The sequence below is a fragment of the Mesoplodon densirostris genome, chromosome 8, assembly GCF_025265405.1.
Source record: "Mesoplodon densirostris isolate mMesDen1 chromosome 8, mMesDen1 primary haplotype, whole genome shotgun sequence".
NCBI classification, from domain to species: Eukaryota; Metazoa; Chordata; class Mammalia; order Artiodactyla; family Ziphiidae; genus Mesoplodon; species Mesoplodon densirostris.
Genome location: NC_082668.1, coordinates 28,563,776 through 28,580,440, shown reverse-complemented (window position 1 = coordinate 28,580,440; position 16,665 = coordinate 28,563,776). Strand labels below are relative to the sequence as shown.

Below are 16,665 nucleotides of genomic sequence, written 5' to 3'. Positions count from 1 at the left end.
TCTAAAAACTGAACTAAAAACTCAGACACAATATATGAATAAAAGTGTGGAAAAACAAAGAACAAAAAAAAATCAACAAAAAACAGAGGGTCCAGCATTGGCAAAGTTGTGTTATACTCCATGTTATATTAACATGAGAAAATATCATGGCACCAATAAAGGTTATATGTGGAAGATCTAGAAATGTGTTTACAATATGATGTCTTAAGAAAGTAATGAGAATCGGTGCCCGATTCCTCCCGGCGTGCTGCGGAGGAACGGCTGTTGGCCTGCGGTGGGTTCAAGGTCCCCGGCTGGTCTGGGGCTCCCGTGCTCTGCTTCTCCCTACTGAGCTGCTGCCTGGTGCAGAGGAAGCCATGGCGCTCCGGATCACCAGGAACACGAAAATTAATGCTGAAAATAAGGCGAAGATCAGTATGGCAGGCGCAAAACGCGTGCCTGTGGCCACTGTTGCAGCCTCTAAGCCTGGGCTGAGGCCAAGAACAGCTCTTGGAGACATCGGTAACAAAGTCAGTGAACAGCCACAGGCCAAATTGCCCCTGAAAAAGGAAGCAAAATCTTTAGCCGCTGGAAAAGTTATTGCTAAAAAACTACCAAAACCTCTGGAAAAGGCTCCTCCTGTACCTGTGCCGGAGCCCCAGCCGGAGCTGGATCTGGAGCCAGAGCCGGAAACCGAGCCTGTTAAAGAAGAGAAACTTCCCCCTGAGCCTATTTTGGTTGATACTCCCTCTCCAAGCCCCATGGAAACATCTGGCTGTGCCCCTGCAGAAGAATATCTGTGCCAGGCTTTCTCTGATGTAATTCTTGCAGTGAATGATGTGGATGCAGAAGATGGAGCGGATCCAAACCTTTGTAGTGAATATGTAAAAGATATCTATGCTTATCTGAGACAACTTGAGGAAGAGCAAGCAGTCAGACCAAAATACCTACTGGGTCATGAAGTCACTGGAAACATGAGAGCCATCCTAATTGACTGGCTAGTGCAGGTTCAAATGAAATTCAGGTTACTCCAGGAGACCATGTACATGACTGTTTCCATTATTGATCGATTCATGCAGGATAATTGTGTGCCCAAGAAGATGCTGCAGCTGGTTGGTGTCACCGCCATGTTTATTGCAAGCAAATATGAGGAAATACGCCACCCATTAGCAGAGAGGCTGCCTCAAATCATAAAAAGTCCGCAGACACCCCAAAACACACCACCAGACGTGGACCTGCCCACCAGAAAGACAAGATCCAGCCTCATCCACCAGAACACAGGCAGTAGTCCCCTCCACCAAGAAGCCTACACAACCCACTAAACCAACCTTAGCCACTGGGGACAGACACCAAAAACAACGGGAACTACGAACCTGCAGCCTGCAAAAAGGAGACCCCAAACACAGTAACATAAGCAAAATGAGAAGACAGAAAAACACACAGCAGGAGAAGGAGCAAGATAAAAACCCACCAGACCTAACAAATGAAGAGGTAATAGCCAGTCTATCTGAAAAAGAATTCAGAATAATGATGGTAAAGATGATCCAAAATCTTGGAAATAGAATAGACAAAATGCAAGAAACAGTTAACAAGGACCTAGAAGAACTAAAGACGAATCAAGCATCGATTAAAAGCACAATAAATGAAATAAAAATTACTCTAGATGGGATCAATAGCAGAATAACTGAGGCAGAAGAACGGATAAGTGAGGTGGAAGATAAAATAGTGGAAATAACTGCTGCACAGCAAAATAAAGAAAAAAGAATGAAAAGAACAGAGGACAGTCTCAGAGACCTCTGGGACAACATTAAACGAACCAACATTCGAATTATAGGGGTTCCAGAAGAAGAAGAGAAAAAGAAAGGGACTGAGAAAATATTTGAAGAGATTATAGTTGAAAACTTCCCTAATATGGGAAAGGAAATAGTTAATCAAGTCCAGGAGGCACAGAGAGTCCCATACAGAATAAATCCAAGGAGAAATACACCAAGACACATATTAATCAAACTTTCAAAAATTAAACACAAAGAAATCATATTAAAAGCAGCAAGGCAAAAACAACCAATAACACACAAGGGAATCCCCATCAGGATAACAGCTGATCTCTCAGCAGAAACTCTACAAGCCAGAAGGGAGTGGCAGGACATAATTAAAGTGATGAAGGAGAAAAACCTGCAACCAAGATTACTCTACCCAGCAAGGATCTCATTCAGATTTGATGGAGAAATTAAAACGTTTACAGACAAGCAAAAGCTGAGAGAGTTCAGCACCACCAAACCAGCTTTACAACAAATGCTAAAGGAACTTCTCTAGGCAAGAAACACAACAGAAGGAAAAGAACTACAATAACGAACCCAAAACAATTAAGAAAATGGGAATAGGAACATACATATCAATAATTACCTTAAATGTAAATGGACTAAATGCTCCCACCAAAAGACACAGACTGGCTGAATGGATACAAAAACAAGACCCATATATATGCTGTCTACAAGAGACCCACTTCAGACCTAGAGACACATACAGACTGAAAGTAAGGGGATGGAAAAAGATATTCCATGCAAATGGAAACCAAAAGAAAGCTGGAGTAGCAATTCTCATATCAGACAAAATAGACTTTAAAATAAAGACTACTAGAAGAGACAAAGAAGGACACTACATAATGATCAAGGGATCAATCCAAGAAGAAGATATAACAATTGTAAATATTTATGAACCAAACATAGGAGCACCTCAATACATAAGGGAAATATTAACAGCCATAAAAGGAGAAATCGACAGTAACACAATCATAGTAGGGGACTTTAACACCCCACTTTCACCAATGGACAGGTCATCCAAAATGAAAATAAATAAGGAAACACAAGCTTTAAATGATACATTAAACAAGATGGACTTAATTGATATTTATAGGACATTCCATCCAAAAACATCAGAATACACATTTTTCTCAAGTGCTCATGGAACATTCTCCAGGATAGATCATATCTTGGGTCACAAATCAAGCCTTGGTAAATTTAAGAAAATTGAAATTGTATCAAGTATCTTTTCCGACCACAATGCTATGAGACTAGATATCAATTACAGGAAAAGAACTGTAAAAAATACAAACACATGGAGGCTAAACAATACACTACTTAATAACGAAGTGATCACTGAAGAAATCAAAGAGGAAATTAAAAAATACCTAGAAACAAATGACAATGGAGACACGACGACCCAAAACCTATGGGATGCAGCAAAAGCAGTTCTAAGAGGGAAGTTTATGGCAATACAATCCCACCTTAAGAAACAGGAAATATCTCGAATAAACAACCTAACCTTGCACCTAAAGCAATTAGAGAAAGAAGAACAAAAACATCCCAAAGTTAGCAGAAGGAAAGAAATCATAAAAATCAGATCAGAAATAAATGAAAAAGAAATGAAGGAAACGATAGCAAAGATCAATAAAACTAAAAGCTGGTTCTTTGAGAAGATAAACAAAATTGATAAACCATTAGCCAGACTCATCAAGAAAAAAAGGGAGAAGACTCAAATCAATAGAATTAGAAATGAAAAAGGAGAAGTAACAACTGACACTGCAGAAATACAAAAGATCATGAGAGATTACTACAAGCAACTCTATGCCAATAAAATGGACAACCTGGAAGAAATGGACAAATTCTTAGAAATGCACAACCTGCCAAGACTGAATCAGGAAGAAATAGAAAATATGAACAGACCAATCACAAGCACTGAAATTGAAACTGTGATTAAAAATCTTCCAACAAACAAAAGCCCAGGACCAGATGGCTTCACAGGCGAATTCTATCAAGCATTTAGAGAAGAGCTAACACCTATCCTTCTCAAACTCTTCCAAAATATAGCAGAGGGAGGAACACTCCCAAACTCATTCTACGAGGCCACCATCACCTTGATACCAAAACCAGACAAGGATGTCACAAAGAAAGAAAACTACAGGCCAATATCACTGCTGAACATAGATGCAAAAATCCTCAACAAAATACTAGCAAACAGAATCCAACAGCACATTAAAAGGATCATACACCATGATCAAGTGGGGTTTATTCCAGGAATGCAAGGATTCTTCAATATACGCAAATCAATCAACGTGATACACCATATTAACAAACTGAAGGAGAAAAACCATATGATCATCTCAATAGATGCAGAGAAAGCTTTTGACAAAATTCAACACCCATTTATGATAAAAACCCTGCAGAAAGTAGGCATAGAGGGAACTTTCCTCAACAAAATAAAGGCCATATATGACAAAAAAAAAAAAAAAAAAAAAAAAAAAAAGAAAGTAATGAAATTAATACAGTATGTATAAAAAATGATGGTATCTATAAAAAATTGTGTCCAGGAAGGAGGTAATAGGTAAAACCATGAAATACACTGGGTTGGGATCGTGAAAATATGAGTAATTTTAGTATTTTATTATTTTTCAATATATTGTTTTTTTTAAAAACACCTTTATTAGAGTATAATTGCTTTACAATGGTGTGTCAGTTTCTGATTTATAACAAAGTGAATCAGTTATACATATACATGTGTCCCCATATCTCTTCCCTCTTGCATATCCCTCCCTCCCACCCTCCATATCCCACCCCTTTAGGTGTTCACAAAGTACTGAGCTAATCTCCCTGTGCTATGCGGCTGTTTCCCACTAGCGATCTATTTTATGATAGGTACTGTATATATGTCCATGCCACTCTCTCACTTTGTCCCAGATTACCCTTCCCCCTCCCCATATCCTCAAGTCCATTCTCTAGTAGGTTTGCATCTTTATTCCCGTCTTGCCCCTAGATTCTTTTAACCATTTCCTTTTTTTTTTTTTTTAGATTCCATATACATGTGTTAGCATACAGTATTTGTTTTTCTCTTTCTGACTTACTTTACTCTGTATGACAGTCTCTAGGTCAATCCACCCCACTACAAATAACTCAGTTTCATTCCTTTTTATGGCTGAGTAATATTCCATTGTATATATGTGCCACATCTTCTTTATCCATTCATCTGTTGATGGACACTTAGGTTGCTTCCATGTCCTGGCTATTGTAAAGAGAGCTTCAATGAATATTTTGGTACATGACCCTTTTTCAATTATGGTTTTCTCAGGGTATATACCCAGTAGTGGGATTGCTGGGTCATATGGTAGTTCTATCTTTAGTTTTTTAAGGAACCTGCATACTGTTCTCAGAGTGGCTATATCAATTTACATTCCCACCAACAGTGCAAGAGGGTTCCCTTTTCTCCACACCGTCTCAAACATTTATTGTTGGCAGATTTTTTGATGATGGCCATTCTCACTGGTGTGAGATGATATCTCATTGTAGTTTTGATTTGCATTTCTCTAATGATTAATGATGTTGAGCACTCTTTCATGTGTTTTTTGGCAATCTGTATATCTTTGGAGAAATGTCTATTTAGATCTTCTGCCCATTTTTGGATTGGGTTGTTTGCTTTTTTGATATTGAGCTGCATGAGCTTCTTGTATGTTTTTGAGATTAATCCTTTATCAGTTGCTTCATTTGCAAATATTTTCTCCCATTCTGAGAGTGGTCTTTTTGTCTTGTTTATGGTTTCCTTTGCTGTGCAAAAGCTTTGAAGTTTCATTAGGTCCCATTGGTTTATTATTGTTTTTATTTCCATTTCTTTAGGAGGTGGGTCAAAAAGGATCTTGCTGTGATTAATGTCATAGAGTGTTCTGCCTATGTTTTCCTCTAAGAGTTTGATGATGTCTGGCCTTAATTTGGGTCTTTAATCCATTTTGAGCTTATTTTTGTGTATGGTGTTAGGGAGTGTTCTAGTTTCATTCTTTTACATGTAGCTGTCCAGTTTTCCCAGCACCACTTATTGAAGAGGCTGTCTTTTCTCCATTGTATATTCTTGCTTCCTTTATCAAAGATAAGGTGACAATATGTGTGTGGGTTTAACTCTGGGCTTTCTATCCTGTTCCTTTGATCTCTATTTCTATTTTTGTTCCAGTACCATACTGTCTTGATTACTGTAGCTTTGTAGTATAGTCTGAAGTCAGGGAGCCTGATTCCTCGAGCTCTGTTTTTCTTTCTTAAGATTGCTTTGGCTATTCGGGGTCTTTTGTGTTTCCATACAAACTGTGAAATTTTTTGTTCTAGTTCTGTGAAAACTGCCAGTGGTCGTTTGATAGGGATTACATTGAATCTGTAGATTGCTTTGGGTAGTAGGGTCATTTCGACAATGTTGATTCTTCCAATCCAAGAACATGGCATATCTCTCCATCTCTTTGTATCATCTTTAATTTCTTTCATCAGTGTCATAGTTTTCTGCATACAGGTCTTTTGTCTCCTTAGGTAGGTTCATTCCTAGGTATTTTATTCTTTTTGTTGCAATGGTAAATGGGAGTGTTTCCTTAATTTTACTTTCAGATTTTTCATCATTAGTGTATAGGAATGCAAGAGATTTATGTGCATTAATTTTGTATCCTGCTACTTTACCAAATTCATTGATTAGCTCTAGTATTTGTCTGGTAGCACTTTTAGGATTCTCTATGTATAGTATCATGTCATCTGAAAACAGTGACAGCTTTACTTCTTTTCCAATTTGGATTCTTTATTTCATTTTCTTCTCTGATTGCTGTGACTAAAACTTCCAAAACTAGGTTGAATAAGAGTGGTGAGAGTGGGCAACCTTGTCTTGTTCCTGATCTTAGTGGAAATGGTTTCAGTTTTTCACTATTGAGGACGATGTTGGCTGTGGGTTTGTCACATATGGCCTTTATTATGTTGAGGAAAGTTCCCTCTATGCCTACTTTCTGGAGCGTTTTTCTCATAAATGGGTGTTGAATTTTGTCAAAAGCTTTCTCTGCATTTATTAAGATGATCATGTTGTTTTTCTCCTTCAATTTATAATATGGTGTATCACATTGATTGATTTGTGTACATTGAAGAATCCTTGCATTCCTGGGATAAACCCCACTTGATCATAATGTATGATCCTTTTCATGTGCTGTTGGATTCTGTTTGCTAGTATTTTGTTGAGGATTTTTGCATCTATATTCATCAGTGACATTGGCCTGTAGTTTTCTTTCTTTGTGACATCTTTGTCTGGTTTTGGTATCAGAATGATTGTGGCCTCGTAGAATGAGTTTGGGAGTGTTCCTCCCTCTGCTATGTTTTGGAATAGTTTGAGAAGGATAGGTGTTAGCTCTTCTCTAAATGTTTGATAGAATTCACCTGTGAAGCCATCTGGTCCTGGGCTTTTGTTTGTTGGAAGATTTTAAATCACAGTTTCAATTTCAGTGCTTGTGATTGGTCTGTTCATATTTTCTGTTTCTTCCTGCTTCAGTCTCAGAAGGTTGTGCATTTCTAAAAATTTGTCTATTTCTTCCAGGTTGTCCATTTTATTGGCATATAGTTGCTTGTCGTAATCTCTCATGATCCTTTGTATTTCTGCAGTGTCAGTTGTTACTTCTCCTTTTTCATTTCTAATTTTATTGATTTGAGTCTTCTCCCTTTTTTTCTTGATAAGTCTGGCTAATGCTTTTCAATTTTGTTTATCTTCTCAAAGAACCAGCTTTTAGTTTTTTTGATCTTTGCTGTCATTTCCTTCATTTCTTTTTCATTTATTTCTGATCTGATCTTTATGATTTCTTTCCTTCTGCTAACTTTGGGGGTTTTTTGTTCTTCTTTCTCTAATTGCTTTAGGTATAAGGTGAGGTTTTTTATTTGAGATGTTTCTTGTTTCTTAAGGTAGGCTTGTATAGCTATAAACTTCCCTCTTAGAACTGCTTTTGCTGCATCACATACGTTTTGGGTCACTGTGTTTTCATGGTCATTTGTTTCTATGTATTTTTTGATTTCCTCTTTGATTTCTTCAGTGATCTCTTGGTTATTAAGTAGTGTGTTATTTAGCATGCATGTGTTTTTATTTCTTACAGATATTCTCCTGTTATTGATATCTAGTCTCATAGCGTTGTGATCAGAAAAGATACTTGATATGATTGCAATTTTCTTAAATTTACCAAGGCTTGATTTGTGACCCAAGATATGATCTATCCTGGAGAATGTTCCATGAGCACTTGAGAAGAATGTGTATTCTGTTTTTTCTGGATGGAATATCCTATAGATATCAATTAAATCCATCTTGTTTAATGTATCATTTAAAGCTTGTGTTTCCTTTTTTATTTTCATTTTGGATGATCTGTCCATTGGTGAAAGTGGGTTGTTCAAGTCCCCTACTATGATTGTGTTACTGCTGATTTCCCCTTTTATGGTTGTTAGTATTTGCCTTATGTATTGAGGTGCTCATATGTTGGGTGCAGAAATATTTACAATTGTTATATCTTCTTCTTGGATTGATCCCTTGAACATTATGTAGTGTCCTTCTTTTTCTCTTATAATAGTCTTTGTTTTAAAGTCTATTTTGTCTGATATGAGAATTGCTATTCCAACTTTCTTCTGATTTCCATTTGCATGGAATAACTTTTTCCATCCCCTCACTTTCAGTCTGTATGTGTTCCTAGGTCTGAAGTGGGTCTCTTGTACACAGCATATATACGGGTCTTGTTTTTGTATCCATTCAGCCAGTCTATGTCTTTTGATTGGTTCATTTAATCCATTTACGTTTAAGGAAATTATCGATATGTATGTTCCTATTACCATTTTCTTAATTGTTCTGGGTTTATTATTGTAGGTCTTTTCCTTCCCTTGTGTCTCCTGCCTAGAGAAGTTCCTTTAGCATTTGTTGTAAAGCTGGTTTGGTGGTGCTGAATTCTCAGCTTTTGCTTGTCTGTAAAGCTTTTCATTTCTCTCTCAAATCTGAATGAGATCCTTGCTGGGTGGAGTAATCTTGGTTGTAGGCTTTCTCTTTCATCACTTTAAATATGTCCTGCCCCTCCCTTCTGGCTTACAGAGTTTCAACTGAAAGATCAGCTGTTAACCTTATGGGGATTCCCTTATGTGTTACTTGTTGTTTTTCCCTTGCTGCTTTTAATATTTTTTCTTTGTATTTAATTTTTGATAGTTTGATTAATATGTGTCTTGGTGTGTTTCTCCTGGGATTTATCCTGTATGGGACTCTCTGTGCTTCCTGGACTTGATTAACTATTTCCTTTCCCATGTTAGGGAAGTTTTCAACTATAATCTCTTCAAATATTTTCTCAGTCCCTTTCTTTTTCTCTTCTTCTCTGGGACCCCTATAATTCAAATGTTGGTGCATTTAATGTTGTCCCAGAGGTCTCTGAGAGTGTCCTCAATTCTTTTCATTCTTTTTTCTTTATTCTGCTCTGCAGTAGTTATTTCCTCTATTTTATCTTCCAGGTCACTTACCTATTCTTCTGCCTCAGTTATTCTGCTACTGATCCCTTCTAGAGAATTTTTTATTTCATTTATTGTGTTGTTCATCTCTGTTTGCTTGCCCTTTAGTTTTTGTAGGTCTTTGTTAAACCTTTCTTGTGTTTTCTCCATTCAGTTCCCAAGATTTTGGATCATCTTTACCATCATTATTCTGAATTCTTTTTCATGTAGACTGCCTATTTCCTCTTCATTTTTTAGGTCTGGTATGTTTTTCCCTTGCTCCTTCATCTGCTCTGTGTTTCTGTGTCTTCTCATTTTGCTTAACTTACTGTGTTTGGGGTCTCCTTTTCACAGGCTGCACGTTCATAGTTTCCGTTGTTTTTGGTGTCTGCCCCCAGTGGTTAAGTTTCGTTCAGTTGGTTGTGTACGCTTCCTGGTGGAGGCAACTAGTGCCTGTGTTCTGGTGGATGAGGCTTGATCTTGTCTTTCTGGTGGGCAGGTCCACATATGGTGGTGTGTTTTGGGCCTTATTTGGGCCTTATTATGATTTTAGGCAGCCTCTCTGCTAATGGGTGGGGTTGTATTCCCATCTTGGTAGTTGTTTGGCATATGGTGTCCAGCACTGTAGCTTGCTGGTCGTTCAGTGGAGCTGGGTCTTGGCATTGAGATGGATATCTCTGGGAGATTTTCACCATTTGATATTACGTGGAGCTGGGAGGTCTCTTGTGGGCCAGTGTCCTAAACTTGGCTCTCCCATCTCAGTGGCACAGCCCTGACACTTGGCTTGAGCACCAAGAGCCTGTCCTCCACATGGCTCAGAATAAAAGGGGAAAAGAAAGAAAGAAAGAAGATAAAATAAAATAACATAAAATAAAGTTTTAAAATAAAAAATAATTATTAAGAAAAAAATATTTCTTTTAAGTAATAAAAAAAATTTAAAAAGGACAGACAGAACCCTTTGCTTGGTAAAAGCAAAGCTATACAGAGAAAACCACACACAGAAGCACACACATACACACCCACAAAAAGAGAAAAGGGGGAAAAAAAATATATATATATATATATATCGTTGCTCCCAAAGTCCACCTCCTCAATTTGGGATGACTCGTTGTCTAGTCAGGTATTGCACAGTTGCAGGGTACATCGAGTTGATTGTGGAGATTTAATCCGCTGCTCCTGAGGCTGCTGGGAGAGATTTTCCTTTCTCTTCTTTGTTCGCACAGCTCCCGGGGTTCATCTTTGGATTTGGATCTGCCTCTGTGTGTAGGTTGCCTGTGGGCGTCTGTTCTTCACTCAGACAGGACGGGGTTAAAGGAGCCACTGATTTGGCGGCTGTGGCTCACTCAGGCCAGGGGGAGGAAGGGATACGGATGCGGGGCGAGTTTGTGGCAGAGGCCAGTGTGACGTTGCACCAGCCTGAGGCGCGCCGTGCGTTCTCCTGGGGAAGTTGTCCCTGGATCCTGGGACCCTGGCAGTGGCGGGCTGCACAGGCTCCTGGGAGGGGCGGTGTGGATAGTGACCTGCTTGCACACAGGCTCCTTGGTGGCGGCAGCAGTGGCCTTAGCATCTCATGCCCATCTCTGGGGTCCGCGCTGATCTCCGTGGCTCGCGCCCGTCTCTGGAGCTCCTTTAAGCAGCGCTCTTAATCCCCTCTCCTCATGCCCCAGCAAACAAAGAGGCAAGAAAAGTCTTTTGCCTCTTCGGCAGGTCCATACTTTTTCCCGGACTCCTTCCTGGCTATCCGTGGCGCATTAGCCCCCTTCAGGCTGTGTTCACGCAGCCAACCCTAGTCCTCTCCCTGGGGTCTGACCTCCGAAGCCCGAGCCTCAGCTCCCAGGCCCGCCTGCCCCGGCGGGTGAGCAGACAAGCCTCCCGGGGTGCTGAGCGCTGGTCGGCACCGATCCTCTGTGCGGGAATCTCTCTGCTTTGCCCTCCGCACCCCTGTGGCTGCGCTCTCCTCCGCGGCCCCTAAGCTTCCCCCTCCTCCACCCGCAGTCTCTGCCCGCGAAGGGGCTCCTAGTGTGTGGAAACCTTTCGTCTTTCACGGCTCCCTCCCACTGGTGCAGGTCCCGTCCCTATCCTTTTGTCTCTGTTTTTTCTTTTTTCTTTTGCTCTACCCACGTACTTGGGGAGTTTCTTGCCTTTTGGGAAGTCTGAGGTCTTCTGCCAGCATTCAGTAGGTGTTCTATAGGAGTTGTTTCACATGTAGATGTATTTCTGATGTATTTGTGGGGGGGAAGGTGATCTCCGTGTCTTACTCTTCCGCCATCTTGAAGCTCCTTCCAATATATTGTTTTTTAAATGAAAAAAAAAGAGAAACCTGAAGGTGTTATTTGCAGAATGGAGTGATGAATGAAGGTCAATTACAAATACAATTAAAGTTTCACAGAGATGATGATCAGACAAGAATCTGCCTTGAAGATCAATACAAATCAAATAAGCAAAATAATTGGAAGAATCACAGAGAAAAGGAAAGGTGCTCTACGAAGGGAAATAGCCCTAGTCAGGTGAGCTCTGTACAGGTCACCAGCTGGAATAGAGGACTAGGAAATAAGATCAGAATTCAGTCAGCTTGTAAAAGGCATGAGTTATCCTCCAAGTGGGCAGTGGAATTGATAATGAGGTCATCATTTCGGGGGGGGGTCTCCTAGTGACAGCAGTGTTTTGAAGGGACATATACACTATACATTAATAAACTTTATTATCATAGAATATACGTTTCTGAGCTCAACAACAAAATCCATAATTTGTTATTGAAACTGAAATACTTCAAATGACAAACTATTTCCTGAATATGCTCTTTGGTAATTAATTTGAATGATTATTGCTAAATAATGATGAAAATTTTCTAAATCACACAAATTTAATTTTAAATAGTGTTTTCTATGAACATATATCACTTAATATTTATTTATTAAAGATAAAAATATAGTGAAAGAAGAAAACTTTGTTATTGCTTTGAATTGTTTTTAAATTCCACAACATAATAATCTAAAAGCACAGTGTGAAATATTGGTACTACATATAAGGACAAAGAACTCTAACCAAGCATATGTACATAACAACTACAATTTTATTAATAAAAAGACATCCCCATAAAAAAAGCTAAAATATCTTATGGTCTGATACAGGCATTTTATAATAGATACTGAAGTGGCCTATGAATTTATAAAAGCATGTGCAACTTTTCTCAGTCATCAGAGAAAGGCAAATTAAAATCTCAATGAGCTCCAACCACATACTCATCTGAATGACAAAAATGAAAAATATTTTTAAAAATACCAAGTATTGCTGAGTATGTACAGCAGCATCCTTAAATCTCATATCTTCTCTGAGGGTTGTAAATTGCTGCAATTTTGCTATATTTACTATATGCTTATACATACTGAACTTATGCTTAACCTATGTTTCAGAAAATTCCACTCTTAGGGATACCCAACATGAATGTATGTACATAGTTTTACAAACACATTTATTAGAATGTCATAGTATTATTTTTCATAAGATCCCCAAACTGGAAACAATCCCAGTGCTCATCTTTGTAGAATGAATGAATAAATTGTGGTATAGTCACACAATGAAATGCTGTACAGCTGTATAGTATTTTAGCATTCATTGCTATACATCTCTGAGAGAGAATGATCTAAGTACAAAAACATGGAATCAGTCTCAAGATCACTGTGTTGAGTGAAGGAAGCCAGAAATGAAATCATTTAATAAACTATGATCACACTAATATAAACTGCAAAAACACATAACTAATCTATGGTTTTAAAATCAGGAGAGTGTTTTTTGCCCTAGAGGGCAAGTTAGTAGATAGAAGGAGGCATGAGATACTGGTAATGTTCTGTTTGGTCTCTGAATGATGTTGATATAGGTGTAAGAGATCTGTACATGTTCACTTTATGATATAAATGCAATTTTGTATGTATGTTATGTACTTAAATCACCTTTAAAATGCTCATAATAGTACATTTGAAATTGCAAAGCCACTGTCTGATGTGGGTATAAATGCTTCCACCATATTTATTGAACATTATAAGATACCATATGCTAACACATATATATGGAATTTAAAAGAAAAAAAAAGTTCTGATGAACCTAGTGGCAGGACAGGAATAAAGACACAGAGGTAGAGAATGGACTTGAGGACACGGGGAGGGGGAAGGGTAAGCTGAGATGAAGTGAGAGAGTGGCATTGACATAAACACACTACCAAATGTAAAATAGATAGCTAGTGGGAAGCAGCCTCCTAGCACAGGGAGATCAGCTCAGTGCTTTGTGTCCACCTAGAGGGGTGGGATATGGAGGATGGGAGGGAGATGCAAGAGGGAGGAGATATGGGGATGTATGTATACATATAGCTGATTCACTTTGTTATACAGCAGAAACTAACACACCATTGTAAAGCAATTATACTCCAATAAAGATGTTAAAAAAATGTAACGAGTAGCTTTAAAACTTGAAGACTGGTCTATGATTTTCCACGCTGAGTGATCTGTGTTTTGTGTTAATCTTTTTAACTGTGTCAGTATTATAATTAGAGCAGTTTGCTGAAAAATGTGTGATAATAAAGATGTTATTTAAACAATGAACATAATTGAACTGTGAAGAAAGAAGAATTTTCCTTCTCATTTATCTTACTTCTGTTTTCCAAGGAAATGGAAAATCATGAATCACAAGGTCATCTAGAATATTCTAAATGTGCTATTTGAGAGTAACTGAGGGCGGAAGAGAATCAAGGACTATAGACAGAAGCTCCAGCTATCATATATTCTCCAAATAGGTTTTTCCTTTTCTACTCTTTTCCTTCCTCCTTCTCCTTCCCCTCTCAAATTATCTCCTCTCCTCTCCTTCTTCTTTCACTTTCCCTAGAGTTGGAGCTGAGACAGTTCAGTCTCTTTTCTAAAGAAATTCCCATCCAATATTTTCATCATTTCAAAGGTTTTAATAATTATTTTATATGTGTTTAAGTATAAACTTGAAGGCTGTGATATTAATTATACTTCTTCAAGTGAGATCCCTATGGCAAAATCCTCTCTGTGGGAACAGCACAATTTTTTTTGTTGTTTGTTTGTTTTTTAACATCTTTATTGGAGTATTGTTGCTTTACAATGGTGTGTTAGTTTCTGCTGTATGACAAAGTGAATCAGCTATATGTATACATATATCTCCATATCCCCTCCCTCTTGCATCTCCCTCCTACCCTCCCTATCCCACCCCTCTAGGTGGTCACAAAGCACTGAGCTGATCTCCCTGTGCTATGGGGCTGCTTCCCATTAGCTATCTATTTTACATTTGGTAGTGTATATATGTCCATGCTACTCTGTCACTTCGTCCTAGCTTGCCCTTCCCCCACCCGCCATGTCCTCAAGTCCATTCTCTACGTCTGCACAACTTAATGTTTAAAGTATAGAAAGTATGAAGTATAAAACCTTCATAGAAAGCTTGAAGATTTTCTAAAACTACCAAAAAGTCATGAAACAATTTAACCTCTAATTAAAAACTAAACATTTACTTGATGTTATATGTTAAGAAATTTTAAAGGAAAGACTCTGCACTATTAATTTTCATAACCTTAGTCTCACAATAATCTTGATGATACAGATTTAAATTTCACTTAGAATAATTGCCTCTATTGAAAATCTTGAACTATCTGACATCGATGTCAGATATGTAAATTATTGAATATTCTTTGGAGAAGATGAAGATACTCATACTGTGGGATTCTTACTGGAGTGATGCTCATCGTTCTTGTCTCTCATTCATTCCGCACAAGAGGAAGAATCTCCAAAGAACAGGAGATCATTATCAGACTGCAAGTCCTTTGTGAACAGGATACATAATTGCATCGATCCACCATATCCCTGACGCTAAGTAGTGCTCAACACAATTTTGAGTAATGTTAATAATATTTATTATTTCACAATTCAGGTAGATTATAATGAGGGTTACTGTATCTACAAATCACAGAGGATACAGCAGCATTCAACACCATTGACCACCCCATGAAGTGACTTCCGTCACTTGATTTCCGGGACACCACTTCTCTTTGTTGTCCTCCCCCTCTGTTCTCTTTTCACTCTCCAGTCTCCCTTGCTGTTTCCTCCTGTCTCCCTGATCTTTTAACACTGAAGTATCTCCAGGCTCAGTCTTTACATCTGATATCTTTCCATCTATGCTCTCTCCTTTGATGATCTCATCTAGTCTCATGGTTTTAAATACCATTTATGTGTTGATGATTCTCAAGCATACATCTCCAAATTGAACTTCTTTCCTGAACTCGAAATTGATACATATTACTACATATTTGATATTTCTATTAAATGTCTAATAGATATTTTAGGCTTAACATGTCCTAAAACTGAGATTCTGTAATCGCTTTTTAATAATGGTGGTTCTTGAGTAGTGAAATTTTTGAGTTCTTAGTACTCTTCTATATTTTCTCAATTTTTATAATAAGCTTGTCTGATTTTTGAGAAAAAAAAGGTGTACAGACACATACGTATATATGAAAGACGGCTTCCATCACAAAGATAAATAATTTATAGTTTATACTGAAAGGTAATTATATATATAAAAATAAGAATTTTGGATGAAACACAGTACACAATGTTTTATGTTTAATTTATTTCTTCATTTTGTTTGAAAACTGGACAGCGGCTTCCCTAGTGGCACAGTGGTTAAGAATCCACATGCCAATGCAGGGGACATGGGTTCGAGCCCTGGTCCAGGAAGATCCCACATGCCGCAGAGCAACTAAGCCTGTGTGCCACAACTACTGAAGCCCGTGTGCCTAGAGCCCATGCTCCACAACAAGAGAAGCCACCGCAATGAGAAGCCCGTACACCACAATGAAGAGTAGCCCCCGCTCACTGCACCTGAGAAAGCCCATGTGCAGCAACAAAGACCCAACACAGCCAAAAGTAAAATAAAAATAAAAAAATAATAATAATTTAAAAAAAGAATTATGATAATAAAAAAAACTTGACAGAATTTTAGATTATTAGAGAAAAGGAAAAGACAGGGAGAGAAATAAGGGAAAGTATAAAAGTAAAAATAAATTATGGTAGAGTAAGTCCAAGAGGGGGAAAAAAAGATTAACAGAGACAGAGAGGAAAAAAATGGATGAATCATGGAGCTGAATCATCCCATCCCATTTTACTTGGTTTGTATCATGATTTTGAAAAAGGTGACAAAGACCAAAGGAGTCATGAGTAAGACTTAAGATTTAAAAACACATTGGTTCAGGCTTCCTTGGTGGCGCAGTGGTTGAGAGTCCGCCTGCCGATGCAGGGGACACGGGTTCGTGCCCCGGTCTGGGAAGATCCCACATGCCGCAGTGCGGCTAGGCCCGTGAGCCATGGCCGCTGAGCCTGCGTGTCCGGAACCTGTGCTCCACAACAGG

General features: G+C 38.4%; 1 protein-coding gene across 1 annotated transcript; it reads left to right on the top strand.

Moving 5' to 3' along the window:
* The first annotated feature begins 234 nt into the window (after positions 1-234).
* On the top strand, positions 235-15,269 carry LOC132494711 (G2/mitotic-specific cyclin-B1-like). Its single transcript, XM_060105933.1, has 2 exons — positions 235-1,148; positions 15,192-15,269. The coding sequence occupies exons 1-2, from the start codon at positions 357-359 to the stop codon at positions 15,267-15,269; spliced, it is 870 nt and encodes a 289-aa protein (XP_059961916.1). The 5' UTR covers positions 235-356.
* Positions 15,270-16,665: the final 1,396 nt, after the last annotated feature.

What these genes read in the sequence shown, in the direction of transcription:
- LOC132494711 (XM_060105933.1), top strand. Translation starts at nt 357, where the DNA reads ATGGCGCTCCGGATCACCAGGAACACGAAAATTAATGCTGAAAATAAG. An exon ending in AGGAAATACGCCACCCATTA is followed by an intron (nt 1,149 to 15,191) that starts GCAGAGAGGCTG and finishes TTCACAATTCAG; the next exon opens with GTAGATTATAATGAGGGTTA.